Source organism: Bubalus bubalis, chromosome 13, assembly GCF_019923935.1.
Source record: "Bubalus bubalis isolate 160015118507 breed Murrah chromosome 13, NDDB_SH_1, whole genome shotgun sequence".
Taxonomy (NCBI): domain Eukaryota; kingdom Metazoa; phylum Chordata; class Mammalia; order Artiodactyla; family Bovidae; genus Bubalus; species Bubalus bubalis.
In genome coordinates, this window is record NC_059169.1 from 18,883,218 (window position 1) to 18,909,496 (window position 26,279).

At 42.5% G+C, this 26,279-nt stretch overlaps 1 protein-coding gene across 9 annotated transcripts in view; it reads right to left on the reverse strand.

Moving 5' to 3' along the window:
- LOC123464538 (ATP-binding cassette sub-family C member 4-like) overlaps positions 1-23,701 on the reverse strand; it is a gene marked incomplete at its 5' end in the record, with an annotated part of 335,503 nt that extends 311,802 nt beyond the window's left edge. For all 9 annotated transcript variants that reach the window (XM_045162462.1, XM_045162465.1, XM_045162466.1 and 6 more), the window contains 7 exon segments: positions 63-149; positions 372-466; positions 10,851-11,042; positions 12,814-12,903; positions 15,474-15,575; positions 21,879-22,128; positions 23,613-23,701. In XM_045162462.1, the coding sequence (XP_045018397.1) occupies positions 63-149; positions 372-466; positions 10,851-11,042; positions 12,814-12,903; positions 15,474-15,575; positions 21,879-22,128; positions 23,613-23,701 (905 nt within the window).
- Between the last annotated feature and the right edge of the window lie 2,578 nt (positions 23,702-26,279).

Consider the following 26,279-nt stretch of genomic DNA (forward strand, 5'->3'; position numbering starts at 1 on the left):
CTTCCATCATCTTTGAAGGGCACTTGGAGAGAAGAAACAATAGAAAACAGGAGCAAACTCACTGTTCAAACAAGTGCCTGCTGACTCCTGCATCCACTGCGCTGAGCGGATCGTCCAGGAGGTAGATGTCTGCGTCCTGATACATGGCTCTAGAAAACACAGAGAGATGTCAGGAGAGGACACTTCACACTCCCTGGGTCTTATCTCTGAATCGTGATGGCATCCAACAACTCCAGGTTCCTTCCAGAACCCCAGGGAAAGGGCCAAAACCCTGCTTCACACAGCCCAACCCGGTGAGCGGGGTCTGCGTGCTCACATCCACTAGGAGCCGTGGAGGAGAGGGGCATGATGGCAACTGAAACCCCACTTACCTGGCGAGGCTGACCCGGGCTTTCTGTCCTTCACTCAGCGGGGTTCCTCTGTCTCCTATCTCAGTTAGATCTCCTTTCTCCAAAAGCTGTAAATCCTATACAGATAGAAAAGGGGAAAAAGATATAAAATGTGTTCTACTACCATCTTACACTTTTCACATTAGTTCCTCATACAAGTATTTGATTAACATGCATACATGCTCAGATGCTAAGTCGTATTCAACTCTTTGTAACCCCATGGACTAGGGCTTGTCAGGCTCCTCTGTCCATGGGATTCTCCAGACAACAACACTGGAGCAGTTTGCTGTTTCCTCCTCTAGGAGATCTTCCTGACCCAGGGATCGAATCAGTGTCTCCTGTGTCTCCTGCACTGGCAGGTGTATTCTTTCCCACCAAACTACCTGGGAAGCTAAAGCAGTGGGTATAAGTCAGAGTAACTAAACTGTGACCTTGAACATTAAAAAAAAAAAGTCTCAGTGTTTTTTATTTGTTTTCAATCTGTAGTTTTGCACAGCATCTATGCATTTGACCATTTTAACAGATATTTACTGAGGACCTACTGTATGACAGGCATTGCTCTGGGCACAATGAATTCTGTTGTAAACAAACAAAGCTCCTAGAGTTTCTTTCCATGATGGAAGATGGACGATATGGAAAATTAACCTGAGCACAAGTACTGAGGACAAGAAGGAAAAGCAAGCTGGCTCAGGAGGATGGAGAGTGAAGGAGGGAAGTGAGTCCACACTGGGGGGGAGGGCTCTGCTCAGAGCCCTGTGAGCAGATCTGGGGGAGGGGCTCAGGTAGACCTGGAGAAGCTGCTCCACACAGAGGGAGGGGCAAGTGCAGGGGCCACGGGGAGATGCCCAAGGTGTTCAGGACAAGCAAGGAGAGAGGAGAGCAGAGCTGAGTAAGAATGAGGGGAGTGAGGGCAGAGACACAGCAAGAGGAGCCTGGGGGCACTCCAGTAAGAAGAGGAGGGGGGAGGACGGACCTATTTGAGGTTTTAAGGAATCACTCCTGTGTTTTACAGAAAAAGACAGTAAGTAGGGAAGGGTGAGGGTGGATACAAGTGAGGAGGCTACCAGAGTAATCGAGGTGAGAGATGACGGTGGTCAGGACCAGAGTGAGAGCAGTGGGAATGGAGAGATGGGGTCACACTCCAGGCACATGTTGAAGGCAGAGTCTGAAAGACCTGCTGACAGGATGGGTGTGGCTGTAAGAGAAGAGGAGATTGTGGTGTTTGGGGTGAGGAAGGGGAAGGACAGGGTCTCCATTTACTGAGTTGGGGAAGGTGGTGGATGCAGGTTTAGGGAACTCCACTCATGGACAAGCTGAGATGACCTCCCAGTGGTGTCATGTTGCAGTTGTACATGCAAGTGTGAAGGTCTGTGCTAGAGACACATGTGTGAGAGCTGGTGGCCCAGGAGGTGAAGGCACAGGACTTGTTTTTATCAAGGAATGAGTGTGTCTTAAAAAGACATTTTGCTGATCTCTGCCTCAGCTTCCCACTTTGAGAGAAGGGATAACACCCAACCCAAGTCTTCACAGTAATACTTAAAGTAAGTGACAGACAAGGTCTGTACAAGAAATGGGAGCAGAAAGAGCAAGCTGGGCAGGAAAACCAAAAGGAAAGAAACAGTGTGCTCAAAGGACACCCAGCAGATCAGCTGGACTAAGCAGATGCTTGTCTGTGAAAGCAGGAAAAACTCAAAGCTAAGAAGGAAATAAAGTTGTAACTTGAGGATCTGGGAATTAATCAAAAGTTATATTTGAATATTATTTAAGAAGTAAATAGACAAAGCAGCCTATTTTCCCCAGAGTACCATGGGGAAAAAAGAATAATTGACAAGTACATTCCCAAAATGATGTGATAGAAATCAGGCTTAAGAAGTTGTTCAGTCACTCAGTTGTGTTTGACTCTTTGTGATCCATGGAATGCAGCACTCCAGCCTTCCTTTTCATTTACCATCTCGTGGAGCTTGTTCAAACTCGTGTCCACTGAGTCCGGGATGCCATCCAACCATCTCATCCTCTGTCATCCACTTCTCCTCCTGGCTTCAATCTTTTTCAGCATCAGGGTCTTTTCTAATGAGTTGGTTCTTCCCATCAGGTGGTAAAAGTATTGGAGCTTCAGTATCAGTCCTTCCAATGAATAGTCAGGGTTGATTTCCTTTACAATTGACATGTTTGATCTCCTTGCAGTCCAAGGGACTCTCAAGAGTCTTCTCCAACACCACAGTTCAAAAGCATCCATTCTTCTGCACTCAGCTTTCTTTATGATCCAACTCTCATAGCCATACATGACTATCAGAAAAACCATAGCCCTGACTAGGCGGAACTTTGTTGGCAAAGTAATACCTCTGCCTTTTAACTTGCTGTCTAGATTTGTCATAGCTTTTCTCCCAAGGAGTAAACGTTTTTAATTTCATGACTGCAGTTACCATCTACAGTGATTTTGGAGCCGAAGAAAATAAAGTCTGTCACTGTTACCATTGTTTCCCCATCTATTGCCATGAAGTGATGGAACTGGGTGCCATGATCTTAGTATTTGAATGTTGAGTGTTAAGCCAACTTTTTCACTCTCCTCTTTCACATTCATCAAGAGACTCTTTAGTTTCCCTTCACTTTTTGCTATAAGGGTGGTGTCATCTGCATATCTGAGATTATTGATATTTCTCTCAGCAATCTTTATTTCAGCTTATGCTTCATCCAGCCTGGCATTTCACATGGTGTACCCTGCATATAAGTTAAATAAGCAGGGTAACAATATACAGCCTTGTACTCCTTTCCCAAATTGGAATCAGTCCGTTGTTCCACGTCCAGTTCTAACTGTTTCTTCTTGACCTGCATACAGGTTTTGCAGGAGGCCAGTAAGGTGGTCTGGTTTCCCATCTCTTTTAGAAATTTTCCACCCTTTGTTGTGATCCGCACAGTGAAAGGCTTTATCATATCAATGAAGCAGAAGTAGATGCTTTTCTGGAATTCTTTTGCTTTTTCTATAATTCAACAGATGTTGGGAATTTGATCCCTGGTTCCTCTGCCTTAGACTTAATTTCGATGGTATTATATTAGAAGTCTTAGGTTGCCTGTAATTATTAATTGGCACATTCTGTCATAGACAGAGTTTGTTCGGAGTTTTTATCTACTAAACCTATATGCAAATCAGGAAGCAACAGTTAGAACTGGACATGGAACAACAGACTGGTTCCAAATAGGAAAAGGAGTACGTCAAGGCTGTATATTGTCACTCTGCTTATTTAACTTATATGCAGAGTACATCATGAGAAATGCTGGGCTGGAAGAAACACAAGCTGGAATCAAGATTGCTGGGAGAAATATCAATAACCTCAGATATGCAGATGACACCACCCTTATGGCAGAAAGTGAAGAGGAACTCAAAAGCCTCTTGATGAAAGTGAAAGAGGAGAGTGAAAAAGTTGGCTTAAAGCTCAACATTCAGAAAATGAAGATCATGGCATCTGGTCCCATCACTTCATGGGAAATAGATGGGGAAACAGTGGAAACAGTAGCAGACTTTATTTTTTTGGGCTCCAAAATCACTGCAGATGGTGACTGCAGCCATGAAATTAAAAGACACTTACTCCTTGGAAGAAAAGTTATGCCCAACCTAGATAGCATATTCAAAAGCAGAGACATTACTTTGTCAACAAAGGTCCATCTGGTCAAGGCTATTGTTTTTCCAGTAGTCATGTATGGATGTGAGAGTTGGACTGTGAAGAAAGCTGAGCGATGAAGAATTGATGCTTTTGAACTGTGGTGTTGGGGAAGACTTCTGAGAGTCCCTTGGAATGCAAGGAGATCCAACCAGTCCATTCTGAAAGAGATCAGTCCTGGGTGTTCTTTGGAAGGAACGCTGCTAAAGCCAAAGCTCCAGTACTTTGGCCACTTCATGTGAAGAGCTGACTCATTGGAAAAGACTCTGATGCTGGGAGGGATTGGGGGCAGAAGGATGATATGGCGTCAGAGAATGATATGGCTGGATGGCATCACTGACTCAATGGATGCGAGTCTGAGTGAACTCTGGTAGTTGGTGATGAACAGGGAGGCCTGGCATGCTGCAATTCATGGGGTCGCAAAGAGTCGGACACAACTGAGCGACTGAACTAAACTGAACTGAAACCTCTCATGCCTCAACCTAGGATGCACAGCAGTACCTTTCTGCAGGTGAAGGCCTCACTTCTCTGTCTCTACTGCAGCAAATCTGGGGAGAAAGCAAGTAGCTCACTGGTGCCACCATGACAAACAAGTTCTTTGACCTCCCTGAGTCTCATTTTCCTCTGCTATAGAATGTGCTGCGGAAACCAGAGTCTCTAAACTCAAGGATGCTGTGAGAATCTAAACAAGTGTGTGAATACCTCCACAAATGAAGAAATGACATGAGTTGATTATAACTTGCTGTTGGTGACTGATCCCTATTTTCTCACCAAGCCAACAGTAGGACACTGTTTACAGTGTGAATCATAACATAAAAAGCACATGACCACCACAGAAGAAAGAGACTCCATCCGAACCCTCCCTGACACCACAAAGACACAGGCACACACAGGTTCTCCACTCACTCAAATCTTAATGGAGGTGCATCTGATGAAAGGCAGGAAATGTTTTGTTGTAATAATTTATAATCACCTCACATTCTTTCTTTCTTGGGCTCAGAAAGTAATACCATATCTTGCTTTTGGTTTTCATTGAAAAAATGAGCTGTGTTATGTTCTCAGCCTCATGCTCCCACACAGAATTACTTGGCCTCTCTTTCACTGTTCACAGTCCTTGCAAACTGTTATGCTTAGTTTTTATGCTTTGATTTTATGTTGTTCAAATGGTTTTCTTCTTAAAATAGCACCCCATTGTTATACAGCAGTCTTAAGCACATTGTAGAAAAAGCACTCACAGCCTCTCTTTCCAGGACCCAAGAAATTATCTCTGAGTCTGGTAGTAATACTTTGAGTGTGTTGTTGACTCTGCACATTGTATATGAACAAGCCACCAAGGGGAAAAACACTTTGGAGGATTTGAAGTAAAACCAAGTCAAGTTGATTTCTCAGCCAATGTGTTCTGATTCGATTAAAGGGGAAAAGCCTGAGCTGACTATATATTACAGTTCCTTCCACTGACAGGAAAATGTTCTTATTCATATTTGTTGCCTCTAAGTTAAGTAAGTAAGTGTTAGTCACTCAGTCACATCCAATACCGTGATCCCATGGACTGTAGCCTACCAGGCTCCTCTGTCCATGGAATTCTCGAGGCAAGAATACTGGAGTGGGTTGTCATTTTCTTCTCCGAGGGATCTTTCCAACCCAGGGAGTGAACCCAGGTCTTCCTACATTGCAGACAGATTCTCTACTGTCTGAGCAACCAGGGAAGCCCAAAAATGTAACTGATTCTCACTGAACAGCAGACACACAAACTAGAGGCAAACTAGGAAAAGGCGGTACTGGTTTGGTGCCATCCATCCAGAGGCACATCAAGGGCCCTTCAGCAATGGTGGAGACTTACAGTAGAAGCAAATGGTTAATGAGGGCCAGATGTGAGGCCCTGGCAGAGGAGGGCTGGGTTCCAGAGTCAAACAGCAGGAGGCCTTGCTTTCCTTCACAGCTTTTCTTCCATTTGGAATTGCTCTTTCTCTCACAGCCTATCAATATCCTGCCCATTTTCTAGCCTCACCCCAAACACACTCTCCCATGAAACCATCCTGCACTCATCTCTCTTCCTGCTGGGTTGCCAAGGCTCTCATCTCTCATCTCTCATGAAGGACCATCTTATTCTGCTCCATCATTTGTACATGTGCACATGGCTTCTCTCAGCTTCTGCGGGGTAAGATCTGTGCATGAAGCTCTGTGCTGGACCCTGATGCTCATTATCTCTAATCCTCACAGCAAGATGCACAGTAAGTACTGGCCCCATTTCACAACTAAGGAAACTGAGAGTGAGTGAGGTCACCTTACTGGCCAGATGTTAAACAGAAGAGCTGGAATCTGAACCAGCTCATGTCAGTTCAGAGCCTTCTTCTCTTTCACATCATGCCACCCAGATGGTGCCTGAGGTATATTTGAAATGAAGACAACTCAATAAAGTAACTCAAAACTTGAAGGCCTCTATACCTAGACATATAAATATCAATAAACTTATTATCTGATGATTGTCAAAGCAGTCTGAAAAGAAATGTCCAAGTAAGTGATCTATGTGGAAAAATATTAAACTAGAATTTATCAATTTGATACCTTTAAATACATGTCCACTAAACATTTTCAAATGCCTTAAAGATAACATGTAACAAATGTTACATACTATACTGGGTAACAGGATATTGTTATTGTTGATTTACATAATGTACTATGTGTAGAGCACCTATAGAAATATCAACTTGAACAATGGAAGTTAAATACTTCTTTCTTACATGTCACATTTTATGGATATAATTTTCCAGAATCTGGCTGAGTTTATAATTAAAAATTAATTTATTTTAAAACTCATTTACAGAGTACTTGTTTTGTCCCTAGCAATCAGGTGCTTTAAAATCATTACCACATTTCATCCTCAAAAAAACCTCATGAGGTTGATAGTTTTACTATCTCCATTTTACAGATGAAGAAACAGGCTTGTAAGGATCAAAAAACCCAAAACCAAACATCTGGTCAATAGAGTGACTGGGACTCAATTCCTGAACCTTCTGACTCCTAGACCTTGGAGTTGATGTCATCAACCTGAATCAACATTGCCCTCTGATTACTTCATGTCTCCCTGTTTTGTTACAGAAAAATTTTCAGCTCAATGAACTTAAAGAGTTACTTCAATAAGATTTAGTATAATACATCTAGTTGCTACTAACATATGTTTTATATTAAAATGTTGCTTTTAGAAAGACAGTAATGAAGATCCTACATGCAGAGTAGCAAAGGAGACACAGATGTAAAGGACAGACTTTTGGACTCAGGTGAGAAGGCGAAGGTGGGATAATTTGAGAGAATAGCATTGAAACATGTACAGTACCATAAGTAAAATAGATGACCAACGCAAGTTTGATGCATGAAGCAGGGCACCCAAAGCTAGTAATCTGGGGCAATTCAGTGGGATAGGGTGGGTAGGGAGGTAGGAGGGGGGTTCAATATAGGGGGACACATGTATACCCATGGCCGATTCATGTTGCTCTATGGAAAAAATCATCACAATATTGTAATTATCTTCCAATTTAAATAAATATTTTTTAAACAATAAATGTTGCTTTTTTTATGGCTTTTCCTTCAAGATTTGGGGGATGTAGGGGTAAAGAGAAATCTTTATTACATTTATGCTGCTGCTGCTGCTGCTAAGTCGCTTCAGTTGTGTCCGACTCTGTGCGACCCCAGAGACGGTAGCCCACCAGGCTCCCCCTATCCCTGGGATTCTCCAGGCCAGAACACTGGAGTGGGTTGCCATTTCCTTCTCCAATACATGAAAGTGAAAAGTGAAAGTGAAGTCGCTCAGTCCTGTCTGACACTAGAGACCCCATGAACTGCAGCCTACCAGGCTCCTCCATCCATGGGATTTGCCAGGCAAGATCAATGGATGGATAAATGGATGGAGAGGAAAAGGTTAGAATAGTAACAATAGCCACCATTAACTGAAACTCTGGTCTCTTTACATTTCACAGGCATTTTCTGTAGCCTTTACAGTAACCCCAACCCTCCCCCATTTAATAAGAATGGAAACTGAGACACATATCTGGAATTACTACCCAGGACTGTTTCTCTCCAAAGTGAAAGTGAAAGTCGCTCAGTCTTGTCTGACTCTTTTCGACCCCATGGACTATATAGTCCATGGAATTTTCCAGGTCAGAATACTGAAGTGGGTAGCCTTTCCCTTCTCCAGGGCATCTTCCCAAACCAGAGATTGAACCCAGGTCTCCCACATTGCAGGTGGATTCTTTACCAGCTGAGTCACAAGGGAAGCCCAAGAATACTGGAATGGGTAGCCTATCCCTTCTCCAGCAGATATTCCCAACCCAAGAATCAGACTCAGGTCTCCTGCATTACAGGTACATTCTTTACCAACTGAGCTATGAGGGAAGCTTGGCCAAGCCTTTCCTACCACACATGCCATCTCTGTGTCTACAGGCCAGACTAACTCCAGGATGCTGCTATTTCCTATGATTGCCTTATGACCATCCTCTGATACCTGGAATCCAAAAGGAGACAGGCAGAGGCTCTTTTAACTTACTAACTAGTTCTCAGGTGTCATAAAGCCTTTGCTGACCTCTTATTAATCGGAGTCATACATGACATTTCAGAGCAGCAACAAAACCTCCTGGAAACCCTCTGACCCAATGTTCTCATTTTGCTGCAGAAACGTCAGAGGTCCAGGCAGGTAACTGGACATGTCCAGAGTGACAGCAGGCAAGTGATGAAGCTGGGGCCAGAACTCTCCTCTCCGCTACTTCTCCACGCTGGGCCTCCCTTTCTGCCAAGGAGGGGCTGGGTATGAGAGGCCCAAACTCCATGTCCCAACTACGCACACCAACAGGAGAGCAGTCCATGTTTATAGAAATGTCACATCACATACAGAAGAATCACTGTGCAGCCCAGTCCTGCAGGTCCCCTTCCCACCAGAGTCTGTGCTGCACGGATGCCCCAGGGTGGGTAAAGCCCCAGAACACTGCCCGTGTTACTGGTCCAATCACCCCACGAGGCTGTGGCAAAGCATCATCTCCCTGGGATCTGAACTTGAGCTGCAAATGTAGAGATAAGGTGTCTCATTGCTCCAGGCCTCAGTTATACTAACTATAAAGTGAGGATGGGAACATCGAAGACACTCATAAAGAATGAATAACTCATAAATCTAAATTATGTGTGTGCACATGCACGTATGAAAGACAGAAAAAGGCTTTGCACATGGACTCTGAATAAATGGGAGCTACTGTTCTCACTGTTCTACATTTGCTATCCCTTCTTTTCTTACATGGTATCGACACCATTTAATAAAAATCTAGCTCATTCCTGCTAATTTGACATCATTTCCGCAAACATACAATCACCCATGAACAAGAACCCAGAATAAAGAAACAAGCCCATTAAACAAGCAATTCTGTTTGTTCAAATGATGTGAATCCACCTGGCAATGCCGGAGACATAAGAGGCGAGGGTTTGACCCCTAGGTCAGGAAAATCCCCTGCAGGAAGGCATGGCAACCCAACCCAGTATTCTTACCTGGAGAATCCCATGGATAGATAAGCCTGCCAGGCTACAGTCCATAGGGCCGCAGAGTCAGACACAACTGAAGTGACTTAGCATGCACACGATCACCTGATATATCCTATGCTGTTCGAGGAGAATTACCATTTCCTCACAAAGCAGGTTTGGAGTCTTCAACACCACACCTTTGAAGATCTGTCCCTGTCTTTTCCTTACAGTAAAAGAGAATAGTGGGATTCCAGACTGCACTGAACAAAACCCAGGGGTGGGGGTGGTGGGGAGCCCTTCAATACTATTATTCACTGATTTTTATAACCCAAGAGAGTAACATAGTATTTAACGTTATTTACTTTTTTCCCTTTCTTTTCGCCAAATTGAATTCTCCTATCAGTTAAGTTTAGTTCTCATCATTTACTCACTAATCTTATTTAAATCCCAACATACAGTTAAACCTTTCATCTCACCATTTCTATGAAATCCAACTCCATTTCTGAAAATAATCTCCCTCAGTGAAATGATGCAGTATTAAAAGGAAATATTAAAGCATTCCAGTTTCCTTAAATAATAAATTACTAGTCAAAAATGAAGTGGAGAGAGACACCCACAGACTGAAAGGGAACAAGGAAGCATCACCTAAGTACAGGGACAGACCTTACGTGGGTTCAAACAGTGGTGAAGGAGATTTCTCAGTGAGATGATCAAAAACACGCCAACACAGACTAGCAGGTCGATAATATTCAGGAACTTGAGGTATTTTTCAGGTGAAATATAGTGATTTTTTTCCCCAAAAGGCTTTACTATATTTTAGAGAAAACTAATGAAGTGTTTACAGATGAACTAATCTGAGGTCTAGGATCTGCTCCACAATACTCTGGGTGGGGGTGGGGCTGGCAGAGGGCAGGGGTAGAGATACAGGGAGACTGGCCACCAGCTGATCCTGGCTGAAACTAGGGGTGGGTACATGAAGGGTTCATTACACTGTGCTCTCTGTTTTTGTAAGTTTTTATAGCTTTCCATTAAAAAAGTTAAAAGCTAATGAAACTTCACAGATTGAAACAACCCCTCCCCCCGCCGGAAAAGGTATTCTGTGAGTGTCATTATCCCATAAGCATTAAAAGGACAGCATATGTAAATATGCCTGCATAAAATCCCAGAAGTCCAACTTTAAAAATTAAGCAACATTCAAAAAATCTTTCCATTTTTTAAAAAAGAACTTTTGACAAACCTTGTAGTTTAAATCAACACTATCATTATTTGAAATTCAAATAAATGCAACTCACAAGTCATTACTCACCTCTTTCAAAGCACAAGCCTTTATTACTTTTTCATATTGTTCTTTTTCATATTTCTTCCCAAATAAAATGTTACTCTTCACAGTTCCTGGAAACAACCAGGGCTGCTGAGAGACATACGCGATCCTCCCGTGGACGTTGACCTTCCCCTGGCTCGGGGGCAGCTCTCCCAGCACAGCGCTCAACAGTGATGACTGCAACAGACAGCAGCACACACATGTGAACAGGCAGCACACAGGGCGGAACACTCCGTGCAGCACACCCAACCCCACCCTGGTGCTTGATACAGGATAGAACCTTTTCCTTCAACAGGATAAAGTACAGCCCTCACAGTTGATTCCAAAAAAAACAATTGAAAATGACACAAAAAGTCAAGGAAAAAAATGACTGATAAGGAATATATTAATAGTACAGTGAAGTCGCTTAGTTGTGTCCAACTCTTTCGACCCCATGGATTGTAGCCCGCCAGACTACTCTGTCCATGGGATTTTCCAGGTTACAATACTGGAATGGGCTGCCATTTCCTTCTCCAGGGGATCTCCCCAACCCAGGGATCGAACCTGGGTCTCCCACACTGCAGGCAGACTTTACCATCTGAGCCACCAGGGAATATAGTATAACAACAGTATAAACAATCTACTCTGCCCAGGTATCCTTCAAATGAAGTTCTACTCAGGAAAGAGTAATTAAGAAGGTTAACATCCTTCTCTAGCAGAGCAGCCCAGCAGGATGTGTATTTTGTATCTGATGTTTAATTTAGTTGCTCTTGCATCTGGGTATCTTTTACCTGACAAACACTTGTTCTTAAAAAGCTATGTGTGAAGAATATATCAAAGATGATTAACTGAAAGAACTCTGAAATGACCTGTGTCTGCAGAGCAAAAGTCCATCACCAAGGAAATCAGCACCCTTTCGTGCACACATCCCACATTTTTAAAAATAATTTTATTTATCTTGATTTATTTTATTTATATTTTATTTATTTTTTACAATATTGTGTTGGTTTCTGCTGTACCACAGTTCTAATTTTATTTATTTTTGTTTTCACTGGGCCTTCATTGCAGTGCATGGGGGTTTTCTTGTTAAGGAGCACAGGCTCTAGTGCACAGGCTTCAGCAGCTGCAGCTCCCAGGCTCCAGAGCACAGGCCCAATAGTCATGGTGCATGGGCTTAGTTGCTCCACATGTGGGATCTTCCCAGACCAGGGATCAAACCTGTGTCTCCTACATTGGCAGGTGGACTCTTATACCACTGAGCCAGCAGGGAACCCCACATCCCACATTTAGATTTCTGTATGTTGTTGTTTGTTTGCTGTTTGTTGTTGTTTTGTTGTTTGTTGTGCATGTGCACATTCCCTTCAGATCTTTAACATCATAGAGACGTGGTATGCATCCACACCATCAGAGCACTCACGACACTGGGCTGAAATAATATGTCTGCATGCCTGTCTCGCCCCAGAACCTGGTTGCCTCTGAAAGGCAGAGAGTTGGGGTCTTGCCCACGTCTGTATCTTTATCTCCAGCACATGGCTGCACATTCACTCTACATGCACCGACAGGATCACATCAAGTCACAGGAGGAAATACTCAAAGTTTCCGGGAAGAGCTTTATGACCTCCAGACTTCCTGGCGGGGCCACAGATGAAAAGGAGTCCTCATTGTCTCTGTCCATCCTGAACAGCTGTCACATAAATAATTTCCTTCACTGAGACATCCAAATTCCCCACAAGCAATTCACAACTGGGCCATGTGAAGCATCAAGAAGGAAAAGACAATATGCATTTATCCTGATTTATTTGCCATGAAACCTTCTTGTAAAATGGGTGTTCCATGGAACACACCTAGAGAAACACTGTTCTAGACACACTCAATTCAAACTGAGTCACACTCGGCTCTGGGCTCCACTCTGAGGATTGAACAGGTGCTGTGGAGTTGCATCAAGCTGACAAAAGGCATCACAACTTACCTTTCCTGCACCCACAGGTCCAACCACAGCTAACAGTTCACCAGGTCTGACAGTAAAGGAAAGGCCTTGTAGGGTTGGGGTCTCTGATGCCTACAAATTAAAGTTTATAAAAATGTACCCATTTTAATAAAGTAACAAATTATTTTACAAAGGGGAAAAGATAACAATAGTCAACATAACTGATATGCAAAATATAACCCACATTTTTCTCTTTCCTGTTTTAAGATACTGTGTCCTAGAGGTCTCTTCATTAAATCTTATCTCTTTGGGGATTTGAGGCAGCTTTAGCTAACTTTAGGAAGGTTCCTTCTTTGATTAGATTCCCATACGGACAGAGGAACGTTCCAACTACCACACAGTTGTGCTCATTTCACGTGCTAGCAAAGTAATGTTCAAAATCCTTCAACCTGGGCTTCAGCGGTACATGAACAGAGAACTTCTAGATGTGTAAGCTGGGTTTAGAAAAGACAAAGGAACCAGGGATCAAATTGCTGACATTTGTTGGATCACAGAAAAAGCAAGAGAACTCCAGAGAAACATCTACTTCTGCTTCATTGACTATGCTAAAGCCTTTAATTGTGTGGATCACAAGAAACTGTGGAAAATTTATAAACAGATGGGAATACCAGATCATGTTACCTGTCACCTAAGAAACCTGTATACAGGTCAAGAGGAAACAGTTAGGATGAGACATGGAACAACAGACTGGTTCCAAATTGGGAAAGGAGTACGTCAGGGCTGTATATTGTCACCCTGCTAATTTAACTTTTATGCAGACTACATGATGCAAAATGCCAGGCCAGATGAAACACAAAATGGAATCTAGAATTCTGGCAGAATATCAACAATCTCAAACATGCAAGTGATACCACTCTAATGGCAGAAAGTGAAGAGGAACTAAAGAGCCTCCTGATGGAAGTGAGAGGGGAGAGTGAAAAAGCTGGCCTAAAACTCAACATTCTAAAATCTAAGATCATGGCATCTGGTTTCATCACCTCATGGCAAATAGAAAGGGGGGAAGTGGAAACAGTGGCAGATTTTATTTTCTTGTGCTCCAAAATCACTTCAGACAGTGACTGCAGCCATGAAATTAAAAATGCTTGCTCCTTGGAAGAAAAGCTATGACAAACCTAAACTGTGTATTAAAAAGTAGGGACGTTACTTTGCCAACAAAGGTCCATATAGTCAAAGCTATGGTTTTTCCAGTAGTCATGTATGGATGTGAGAATTGGACCATAAATAAGGCTGAGTGCAGAAGAATTGATGCTTTTGAACTGTGGTGTTGGAGAAGACTCTTGGGAGTCCCTTGGCCAGCAAGAAGATCAAACCAGTCAATCCTAAAGGAAATCAATCTTGAGCATTCATTGGAAGGACTGATGCTGAAGCTGAAGCTCCAATACTTTGGCCACCTGATGCAAAGAGCTGACTCATTGGAAAAGACCCTGGTGCTGGGAAAGATTGAAGGTAGGAGGAGAATGGGATGACAGAGGATGAGATGGTTGGATGGCATCACTGACTCGATGGACATGAGTTTGAACAAGCTCTGGGAGAATGGTGAAGGACAGGGAAGTCTGGCATGCTGCAGTTCTTGGAGTTGCAAAGAACTGGACACTACTGAGCTACTGAACAAGAACAGAAATACTGGAGTGGGTATCCATTCCCATGGATAGAGGCACCTGGTGGGCTATAGTCCATGGGGTCACAAAGACTCAGACACAGCTGAAGTGATTAACACTTCACCCTTCAGCCCAGAGTATTAGATCTGGCTTTTCTGGCTCAGCTGGTAAAGAATCTGCCTGCAATGTGGGAGACCTAGGTTCAGTCCATGGGTTGGGAAGATCTCCTGGAGAAGGGAAAGGCTACCCACTCCAGTACTCTGCCCTAGAGATAATCATGAACTGTATAGTCCGTGGGGTCACAAAGAGTCAGACATGACTGAGCAACTTTCACTTTTCATGAAAAAATGTATTTATGTTCTATATATTTTTTTTACGGTGATCCTATTGTATAGCACAGGAAATTATATTTAATACTCTGTAATAAAACATAATGAAAAATAAACTAAAAATTAAAAGAAGAATTTACATACTTTAAGCTCAACACATGCTAATACATTGAAAGCTCTCTTGAAAATGAGAAAAAGGTTATTACCCAAAGAATGGCATTGAAACATGTAAAATATCATGTATGAAACGAGTTGCCAGTCCAAGTTCGATACACGATACTGGATGCTTGGAGCTAGTGCACTGGGACGACCCAGAGGGATGGTATGGGGAGGGAGAAGGGACGAGGGTTCAGGATGGGGAACACATGTATACCTGTGGCGGATTCATTTTGATATTTGGCAAAACTAATACAATTATGTAAAGTTTAAAATTAAATTAAATTAAATTAAAAAAAAAGAAAGAGAAGTTGACAGGAAATCAAAAAAATAAAAAAAAGAAAATGAGAAAAAAAGCAACATGTCAAATGCCTCAGGCTATTACACTTAATCTCCATTCATTGTAAACCTTATTCCTGATTCCGAGAATTTTTATAACATATTCTCAGTAAATGAGAAAGTCACATTTTACAGTATGTGTAAATCTCAAAATTCTCCAGTAAATCTATGTCACAGTTTTCTTTTAGCAGTCACGATTTTGGAATGGAAGGTTTCTTACCTTTTCCCAAAAAGCTGTAAATGCCTGCACATCCACAATTGTTCTACCATCTGATGGCAGCTGAGGGTAGCACTGTGACATCTCATCAAGTAACAGAAATTTCTACAGAAAATGGCAAAACATAGATTGTTTATACTGAAAGAAGAAAGCACAAACAAAACAACTGTTTCTCTGAAATTTGCAATACAAATTTTATACAGCCTATCTATCATTTTATAGCTGTATTTTATTAGGTCTTGGGCTTCCCTGGTAGCTCAGAAGTTAAAGCGTCTGCCTCCAGTGTGGGAAACCCGGGTTCGATCCCTAGGTAGGGAAGATCCTCTGGAGAAGGAAATGGCAACCCACTCCAGTATTCTTGCCTGGAGAATCCCATGGATGGGGGAGCTTGGTAGGCTACAGTCCACGGGGTCGCAAAGAGTCACACACGACTGAGCGACTTCACTGGTTCACTTGAGAAATAGTAAATAGTATATAGTATGCAATATACTATTATTATAGTACATATACATCTAAGTCAACTCCCCATTGGAAAAGACCCTGATTCTGGGAGGGATTGGGGGCAGGAGGAGAAGGGGACAACAGAAGATGAGATGGCTGGATGGCATCACCGACTCGATGGACATGAATGAAAATGCTTGTGCAGGAAAAGAAAGACAGGATCCTTGCATTTCTCTCAAACACTAGCTGGCAGGAGACTTGATCCTCTCATTTCCTCCTCCTTTCATCTAGGCTCACAGAGAATCTAACACTGGGCAAAGCTACTTCTGCCCACACCAAACCCCTGTCCAGCAGGAGGCAAGATGAACAGACAGTGGTCTGAGAACTTCTCTGCAGGCTCTCAACCACTGCAGCCTGAGTCCTCTCTCTACACCACCTCTCCCATCATTAGCCACGTAGCAGCTCTCATCTGTTCTCCCAAAGCTCATCTCTTTCCCAATTCTTCTTTCCTCTGAAAACAACATAATTTCAGAAACTCACTCACTAATTAATCATTTCAAATACTGATACTTTTCTTTTTCTGATTCCTTCCTGAGTTCTCCTCCAAACCACCAAACTGACCCCAAACACACCACTCCTTCCTGATCTCTCTACAGCACCTCCAAGAATGTCCACCACAATTAACACCTCCCAATGATAGACCAGCACCTAAGTCCACACTCCCCAGGTGACCTCTACTTGGACACTCTGAGTTCTGACCCCATCCTTCCTTCTGGCCCATCTCAAATACTAACCTTACTGGGAACCATCTCAGTACCTCCCCAGCTGGCACTACCCTCCCTACCTCTGAATCCCCAGAGGAATATTAAGTCACATAGAGGAGAGACACTATGTCATTTATGCACTTATGCAGTCCCAACCCAAGCTAAGACTGAGTCTTGCATAATCAGACTGTATGGTTGTTCAAATCAGTCCAACCACTGTAGCATGGCTACAGCCTTACATAGTTAAAGCTGACACAGCAACAAGAGAAATGTTATGAGGCAGGCTGGGACCCAGGGCCCTGTATGGGAGCACTTGCACCTGGACAAACATCTCCTTGAGCAACAAAATACAAAGAAATCGTAAGGGACTAACTGCACACATGCAAAGGCAATTATGAACAGTAAGATACAAAAACACCACAAGCCAACTGCCATTTCTGAGCTGCTGGGATCAAAAGCAGGGAACTGTGTATGATCTTGGCACATGGCACCTACAAGATGGTGGGCAGACCACATAAGTCACCCCTCTGGCTCAAACCATCAAACCTCCCCTACCCACACTTAAGGAACGAGCCTGCTGTTCTCAAAGAGTCAACAGGGCATCAGTTTTTTATTTTTTTTTAATTATACAAATATTGTTTTATTTTATTTTTTATTTATTTATTTTTAAATAAATTTATTTATTTTAATTGGAGGTTAATTACTTTACAATATTGTATTGGTTTCATACTTTGTGATGCAGCATAAGCCTCAAAACACCTTGCTTGAATTTCTCATCTGGAATATATCAATTTTTATTGATTAAAAAGACCAAGGGCCATGGAGAGCAATGTATATGTTATATATCTGGTCCACACAGAATCAGATACAATTTCAGCGTAAGTGTGTAACCAAGACATCAACACTCAATGTGTGTATTTTAGAACAGAAATTCCCACTTTCAAAGAAAAAAAGCAGTCCAGGTTCGATGCACGATACTGGATGCTTGGGGCTGGTGCACTGGGACAACCCAGAGGGATGGTGTGGGGAGGGAGGAGGGAGGAGGGTTCAGGATGGGGAACACATGTATACCTGTGGCGGATTCATTTTGATATTTGGCAAAACTAATACAATTATGTAAAGTTTAAAAAATAAAATAAAATTTAAAATAATAAATAAATAAAAGAAAAAAAGCACCTGAAGTGATGGCTGGATTTTTCTCCAGGACCCACTCTGATGAAAAGCTGAAATTAAATGGCCATTAGAGCCATGAAGTGCAGACCCAGAACAGGTTATGCAGAAAAGTATCCACATCAGAACTTCAGCCAAAAAGACTGACTTCCTAGTGGTGGTAATGGAAAACCTAAAGCTGCTCTGTGAATAAGATAACCTCAGAGACACATTTTACCGGATGCAAAAGTCACTGAAAAGTTTTAGTGCTTTGAAGTTAAAATCTTTCACAATCCTATGGGAATCATTCAGTGCCAAGAACATGGGTCCCCCTTCATCGTTTAGAGAAAAATAGACTTCTTGGGCTTATGAAGTGAAAGTGAAATCGCTCAGTCGTGTCTGACTCTTTGCGACCCCATGGACTGTAGCCTACCAGGCTCCTCCCTCCATGGGATTCTCCAGGCAAGAATACTAGAATGGGTTGCCATTTCCTTCTCCAGGGGATCTTCCCGACCCAGGGATCAAACCCAGGTCTCCCGCATTCCAGGCAGACGCTTTAACTGCTGAGCCACCAGGGAAGCCCGCATAATAAATCATTCATTTTCACAGAGATGATTTAATCTTCATTTTAAACAGAAATATTTGAGCACCTACTGTGTGCCAGGCCTTTGTCTTCATGATAAAAATTATTTACCCCTAACTATTTAGGGACAGTTAGTTTTAAAAAGGAGACAACAGGCATGGTGGGAATCACACATTTGAAAGGATGAGGGCAGCTAGAGAGAGGCTTAGACACGAAGTAAAAGAAGAACAGGAACAAAAATGCAGAGATCAGAAATCAACAATAAGACATCTTTGGTGGAAAGAATCCAGTTTTAAACACAGAGAACTAAGTGAATCTGAGGCCACACTTCCTGTCCAGGGAACAGGGACTTCTCAGCAAATTCTTCCCCTCCCAGACCAGAGAGGAATCCAAGTCACCCCAGGACTGTGCACCATTACTGCCTAGACGTTCCAGTCAGCACAGGAGATGCAATTTGTTTGCATCTCCTGCTTTTAGACATTTGAATCGTCCTGCAGCTATCACTGCATGGCAAAGGCCTGTGTTGCTGCTATTAATATTACTACTGCTAAATGAGCACGGATCTTCAGTTCAGTTCAGGTACTCAGTTGTGTCCGACTTTTTGCGAACTCATGGACTGCAACATGCCAGGTCTCCCTGTCCATCAACAACTCCCAGAGTTTAGCTAAACTCATGTCCATTGAGTCGGTGATGCCATCCAACCATCTCATCCTCTGTCATTCCCTTCTCCTCCCGTCTTCAGTCTTTCGCAGCATCAGGGTCTTTTCAAATGAGTCATCGCCTTCACATCCGGTTGTCAAAGTATTGGAGTTTCAGCTTCAACATCAGTCCTTCCAATGAACACCCAGAACTGATCTCCATTAGGATGGACTGGTTGGATCCACTTGCTGTACAAGGGACTTACAAGAGTCTTCTCCAACACTACAGTTCAAATGAATCTATTCTTCAGTGCTCAACTTTCTTTATAGTCCAACTCTCACATGCATACATGACTACTGGAAAAACCATAGCCTTGACTAGATGGACCTTTGTTGGCAAAGTAATGTCTGCTTTCTAATATTTTGCTAGGTTGGTCAAACCTTCCTTTCAAGAAGTAAGCATCTTTTAATTTCATAGACTGCAGTCACCCTCTGCAGTGATTTTGTAGCCCCCCCCCCAAAAAAAAAAATAAAGTCTGCCACTGTTTCCAGTGTATCTCTATCTATTTGCCATGAAGTGATGGGACCAGATGCCATGATCTTAGTTTTCTGAATGTTGAGCTATAAGTCAACTTTCTCACTCTCCTCTTTCACTTTCATCAAGAGGCTCTTTAGGTTTCCTCTTCACTTTCTGCCATAAGGGTGGTTCATCTGCATAGCTGAGGTTATTGATATTTCTCCCTGCAATCTTTGATTTCAGCTTGTGTTTCATCAGCCCAAACGTTTCTCATGAGATACTCTGCTGTAAGTTAAATAAGCAAGGGTGACAATATACATCCTTGATGTACTCCTTTCCTATTTGGAACCAGTCTGTTGTTCCATAATTAGTTCTAACTGTTGCTTCCTAACCTGCATCAGATCAGATCAGATCAGTCGCTCAAGTCGTGTCTGACTCTTTGAGACCCCACGAATCGCAGCACGCCAGGCCTCCCTGTCCATCACTAACTCCCCGTAGTTCACTCACACTCACGTCCATCGCGTCAGTGATGCCATCCAGCCGATCTCATCCTCTGTCGTCCCCTTCTCTTCCTGCCCCCAATCCCTCCCAGCATCAGAGTCTTTTCCAATGAGTCACTCGTTCGCATGAGGTGGCCAAAGTAATGAGTTTCAGCTTCAGCATCATCCCTTTCCAAAGAAATCCCAGGGCCGATCTCCTTCAGAATGGACTGGTTGGATCTCCTTGCAGTCCAAGGGACTCTCAAGAGGCTTCTCCAACACCACAGTTCAAAAGCATCAATTCTTCCGCACTCAGCCTTCTTCACAGTCCAACTCTCACATCCATACATGACCACAGGAAAAAACCATAGTCTTGACTAGATGAACCTTTGTTGCAAAGTGATGTCTCTGCTTTTGAATATGCTATCTAGGTTGGTCATAACTTTCCTTCCAAGGAGTAAGCGTCTTGTAATTTCATGGCTGCAGTCACCATCTGCAGTGATTTTGGAGCCCCAAAAAATAAAGTCTGACACTGTTTTCCACTGTTTCCCCATCTATTTCCCATGAAGTGATGGGACCAGAATGCCATGATCTTCGTTTTCTGAATGTTGAGCTTTTAAGCCAACTTTTTCACTCTCCACTTTCACTTTCATCAAGAGCTTTTGAGTTCCTCTTCACTTTCTGCCATAAGGGTTGTGTCATCTGCATAGCTGAGGTTATTGATATTTCTCTCGGCAATCTTGATTCCAGCTTGTGTTTCTTCCAGTCCGCGTTTCTCATGATGTACTCTGCATATAAGTTAAATAAACAGGGTGACGATATACAGCCTTGATGTACTCCTTTTCCTATTTGGAACCAGTCTGTTGTTCCATGTCCCGTTCTAACTGTTGCTTCCTGACCTGCATACAAATTTCTCAAGAGGTAGGTCAGATGGTCTGGTATTCCCATCTCATTCAGAATTTTCCACAATTTATTGTTATCCACACAGTCAAAGGCTTTGGCATAGTCAGTAAAGCAGAAATAGATGTTTTTCTGGAACTCTCTTGCTTTTTCAATGATCCAGAGGATGTTGGCAATTTGATTGCTGGTTCCTCTGCCTTTTCTAAAACCAGCATGAACATCTGGAATTTCATGGTTTACGTATTGCTGAAGCCTGGCTTGGAGAATTTTGAGCATTACTTTACTAGCATGTGAGATGAGTGCAATTGTGCGGTAGTTTGAGCATTTTTTGGCATTTCCTTTCTTTGGGATTGGAATGAAACCTGAGCTTTTCCAGGCCTCTGGCCACTGCTGAGTTTTCCAAATTTGCTGACATATTGAGTTCAGCACTTTCACAGCATTATATTTTAGGATATGAAATAGCTCAACTAGAATTCCATCACCTCCACTAGCTTTGTTCATAGTGATGCTTCCTAAGGACCAGTTGACTTCACATTCCAGAATGTCTGGCTCTAGTGGAGTGATCACCCCATCGTGATTATCTGGGTCATGAAGATCTTTTTTTGTGAGTGTCTTCTGTGTATTCTTGCCACCTCTTCTTAGCATCTTCTGCTTCTGTTAGGTCCATACCATTTCTGTTCTTTATTGAGTCCATCTTTGCATGAAATGTTCCCTTGTTATCTCTAATTTTCTTGAACAAATCTCTAGTCTTCCCATTCATGGATCTTATGATACTTTTAACACACTAAGAAAGATGGAAGTACATACACTTTGAAAGACTGCCAGCTTGGCACTGAAAGAGTTACATCTCACCTAACTGGCACACAGTGACACTACATAAAAGGAGGTATTTTAGGTAAAATCCAGCTATAACTTTAAAAAGTTATTTTCACTAAACCTTGATTCTTTGGATGCTGACAACGGCCTCTGACACCTTCTCGATGGCCATGGGGAAGTAGAGGGTGCTCGAGAACCGCAGAGCCTCAAACAGCGTCACCACCACAAACACCTGGCTGGCTGTGATCAGGTTGTCAAGGAGCTCATTGGTGATGAAGGTGACAAAAATCATGATTTTGCTCACAGCGAAAAATATTGCCATATTCATGCCCCGAAGGTAGGAACGTCTCAGAATCTTGGAAATTTCCTTCCTAGAAAAGAAAGTAGGATATAGGATTTAAAAGAAGCATCAACATACAAGACATGAATTCAGTGCCCCACATGAGTGGCCCTTTTCTAGGGAGTAGACACAGATTAAAATAAACTATCCCTCACATCATGGAGACATTAGCATAGTGCACACCCAGGAGTCTGCCCCAACACCAGGACCACAGATTTCATCATCACTTCACTCTTTTAAGTAAGGGGAGGATTAAATCACACTTTCAAACATTCTGGGTCAATCAGACGGGATTCAACATTCATTCAACAAGCATTCATAATCACAAGTCCTGTGCTGGGCTCCCCACAGAAAGACACAACCTGTCCCTCCAGGGGCTCATGAACCTGGGGGAAGAGAATTAGCAACCACAAATTGGGAGACAATAGACAGAGACGGTCAGCACAGCTCCCATGGGAGCTCAGAGCAGAGGCATGTAACCCAGAGCAGTGGAGTCAGGGCAAGTCACACACACGTGGACCCTGAGAAGATGAGTTAGAGTTGGTCAGGCTTGGAGGAGGCCAAAGAAGAAGGAACATGGGAGTGTATTCCCAGCAGCGGGGCAGGGGGGCGGTCCCCAGAAAGGTGCAAAGTCAGAGGTGACAAGGTGGGGTCAGAGAAATGCTCATAAGATATTTAAATAAAAGATGGAAAAATAGTCTACAAACATGAAGCAAAACGAAAGGAACAGTGTTTCATAGCTCCTTTTGAAATGAATAATAGTGATTCATGAACTTGTTAGTGATAAAGAATCCACCTGCAATGCAGAAACACAGGTTCAATCCCTCGGTCAGGAATATCCTCTGGAGAAGGAAATGGCAACCTCTCCGGTATTCCTGCCTGGGAAATTCCATGGACAGAGGAGCCTGGTGAGCTACAGTCCATGGGGTCACAAAAGAGTGGGATATGACTGACTAATCACAACAACGAAGAATAAAGAGAGATGGGAGGGAGGTTCAAAAGGGAAGGGATATTTGTATACCTATGGCTGATTCATGTTGAGGTTTGACAGAAAACAGCAAAATTCTGTAAGGCAATTATCCTTCAATAAAAAATAAATTAATTAAAAAAATAGTGATTCATATAGTTTGGCTCAATATAGGTACACCAATCTCTATAATCTCCTCATTTATGGGCCATCAACATAAATTACAATCTTAATTTGAATGTCATTGTCTCGAATACTATCTTAAAGACATTGATTATTGAGATTTGAGGTTTTCAGAACTACTTAGAATTTCATTTCTATACAACTAAGAAGCATATGTATTTTTTCCTTTGAGAATATGGTAAATGGAAGAGCAGGTTAAATGATGTCTCCACCATTCTCCTTAACCTTCCTGTAACACATGGATGATGCAGTGAATAGTAAGTATTGGTGAACTTAAATACTTCTTTGGTAAGACATCTAAAGCATCCAGTAAATAGGAAATAAAGAATGAAAATATGGAGTGACATCTATATATATAAACTTACCTTCTCAGTCTGGTAATAAGGTCTATAAATGACTTTTCCCAAGCATTCACTTTTATTGTTCTGATGCCAGTTATGACTTCGCTCATGGTCTTGATCCTGTCATCTGTGAGAGCTGAGGTCTTACTCCTGAGGAGACAGACGTGACAGATGAGCTTTAGTGACCACAGCCCGACTTTCCTTAGCAACAGCAGTAGTGGGCATGGGGGCGGGGGTGGCAGGTGGTGGCCAGGAAGCAAATAGTTCTCTACAGCTTTTTTGCACTTAGAACACAGGCAGATTCTACTCAAAGTACAAACGGAGAAGAAGGCTTCAATTAAGAAGTCAACCATTCATCTCATTTCGAGAAGTAACTTGGAGAATGTGCAGCTTTGGCTAGGGAAGACCTGAAATGAGTCAGATACAAACCATCTATCTGCTCAGGAGGTCACAGGTAGGGAAGGCAGAAAGACATGCAGGAAGACAATGTGTAATGAAAAAGGAGAGAAGTTCTGGGGAGCAGAAAAGATGGGACTTGTTAATTCCCAACAAGAAGAGCTTCAGCGGCTTGGTAGCACTGGAACAGGGCCTCGAAGGATAAGGAACATCTCTCCACAGCAAAGACAGGAAAGGAAATTCCAAATAAAGAAAGACACCAAGCACAGACCTGCACACACACAAGAACTCAGTGAACTTCAAGCAGCACAACATCTCCATCACCTGAAAACCAACCACCTCCAACTCTCTGGGACCTGCTTCAGGTCTAACTCAGCAGAAGAAGGCTCTTCACCACCAGCCACTTTTCTATCACATGTGCTGCTGTGAATGTGGGGCTTCATAAAGACACAATGGAGATCAGCCCTTGGGGTGCTTATAACTTAATGGAAACATGAACATAAATACCTGAAAAGGCTCCAACACAAGCATAACAAAAATATATGCAGTGAAAAATGGGCCTACAAGATTATTACTACTTAACAATATTTAAATAACTTGGACATGGGCAAATTCTGCTGAAGGACACTACTTATTCAGATACGGTGCCAAGAGGAGTTAGCGAATGCTTTCACTGTTCCTGTTTCAAGACGGGCCTTCAGCATAAGGTTGGAGCCTCCACTGGCTGAGTCTGAAGGGTCTACAACCCACACAAAGAAGAGACTAGAGAAGGTGTGGTCTTGTTTTGAATAAAAGCAACCGTGATGTTATCAATTCAGATCAGATAAGATCAGATCAGTCGCTCAGTCGTGTCCGACTCTTTGCGACCCTATGAATTGCAGCACTCCAGGCCTCCCTGTCCATCACCAACTCCCAGAGTTCACTCAGACTCACATCCATCAGTCAGTGATGCCATCCAGCCATCTCATCCTCTGGCGTCCCCTTCTCCTCCTGCCCCCAATCCCTCCCAGCGTCAGAGTGTTTTCCAATGAGTCAACTCTTCGCATGAGGTAGCCAAAGTACTGGAGTTTCAGCTTTAGCATCATTCCTTCCAAAGAAATCCCAGGGCTGATCTCCTTTAGAATGGACTGATGGATCTCTTGTAGTCCAAGGGACTCTCAAGAGTCTTCTCCAACACCACAGTTCAAAAGCATCAATTCTTCAGCGCTCAGCCTTCTTCACAGCCCAACTCTCACATACATATGACCACAGTACCAATTACATATTATCAATTTTTTAAATCTTTTTATTGAAGGATAATTGCTTACAGAATTTTGTTGTTTTCTATCAAATCTCAACATGAATCAGCCATAGGTATACATATACCCTCCCTTTTGAACTTGCCTCTCATCTCCCTCCCCATCCTACCCCTCTAGATTGATCTAGAGCCCGTTTAAGTTTCTTAGCTATAGAGCAAATTCCTGTTGGCTATCTATTTTACACATGGTACTGTAGGTTTCCATGTTACTCTCTCCATATATCTCACCCTCTTCTCCCCTCTCCCATGACCACGAGTCTATTCTCTATGTCTATTTCTCCACTGCTGCCCTGTAGGTAAATTTTCAGTACCATTTTTCTAGATTCCATGTATATGCATTAGAATATGATTTATCTTTCTCTTTCTGACTTACTTTACTCTGTATAACAGGTTCTACATTCATCTACCTTATTAGAACTGACTCAAAGGCATTCCTTTTCATGGCTGAGTAATATTCCATTGTGATATGTACCACAATTTCATTTTCCATTCATTTGTTGATGGACATCTAGGTCACTTCCATGTTGTACTTTTGTAAATAGTGCTGCAATGAACAATGGGATACATGTGTCTTTTTCAATTTTGGTTTCCTCAGGGTATATGTCTAGTAGTGGGATTGCTGGGTCAGAACAACATACACAAAGATAAACTCAAAATGGATTAAAGACCTAAATGTAAGATCAGAAACTATAGAACTCTTAGAGGAAAACATAGGCCCAACACTCGATGACATAAATCTAAGCAAGTTTTCTCTGACTCACCTCCTAGAGTAATGGAAATAAAAACAAAAGTAAACAAGAGGGACCTGATTAAACTTAAAAGCTTTTGCACAGCAAAGGAAACTATAAGCAAGGTGAAAAGACAACCCTCAAAATGGGGAGAAAGTAATAGCAAATGAAACAGCAGACAAAGGATTAATTTCCAAAAATATACAAGCAGTTCATATAACTCAATACCAGAAACACAACAACAACCAGTCAAAAAGTGGGAAAAGACCT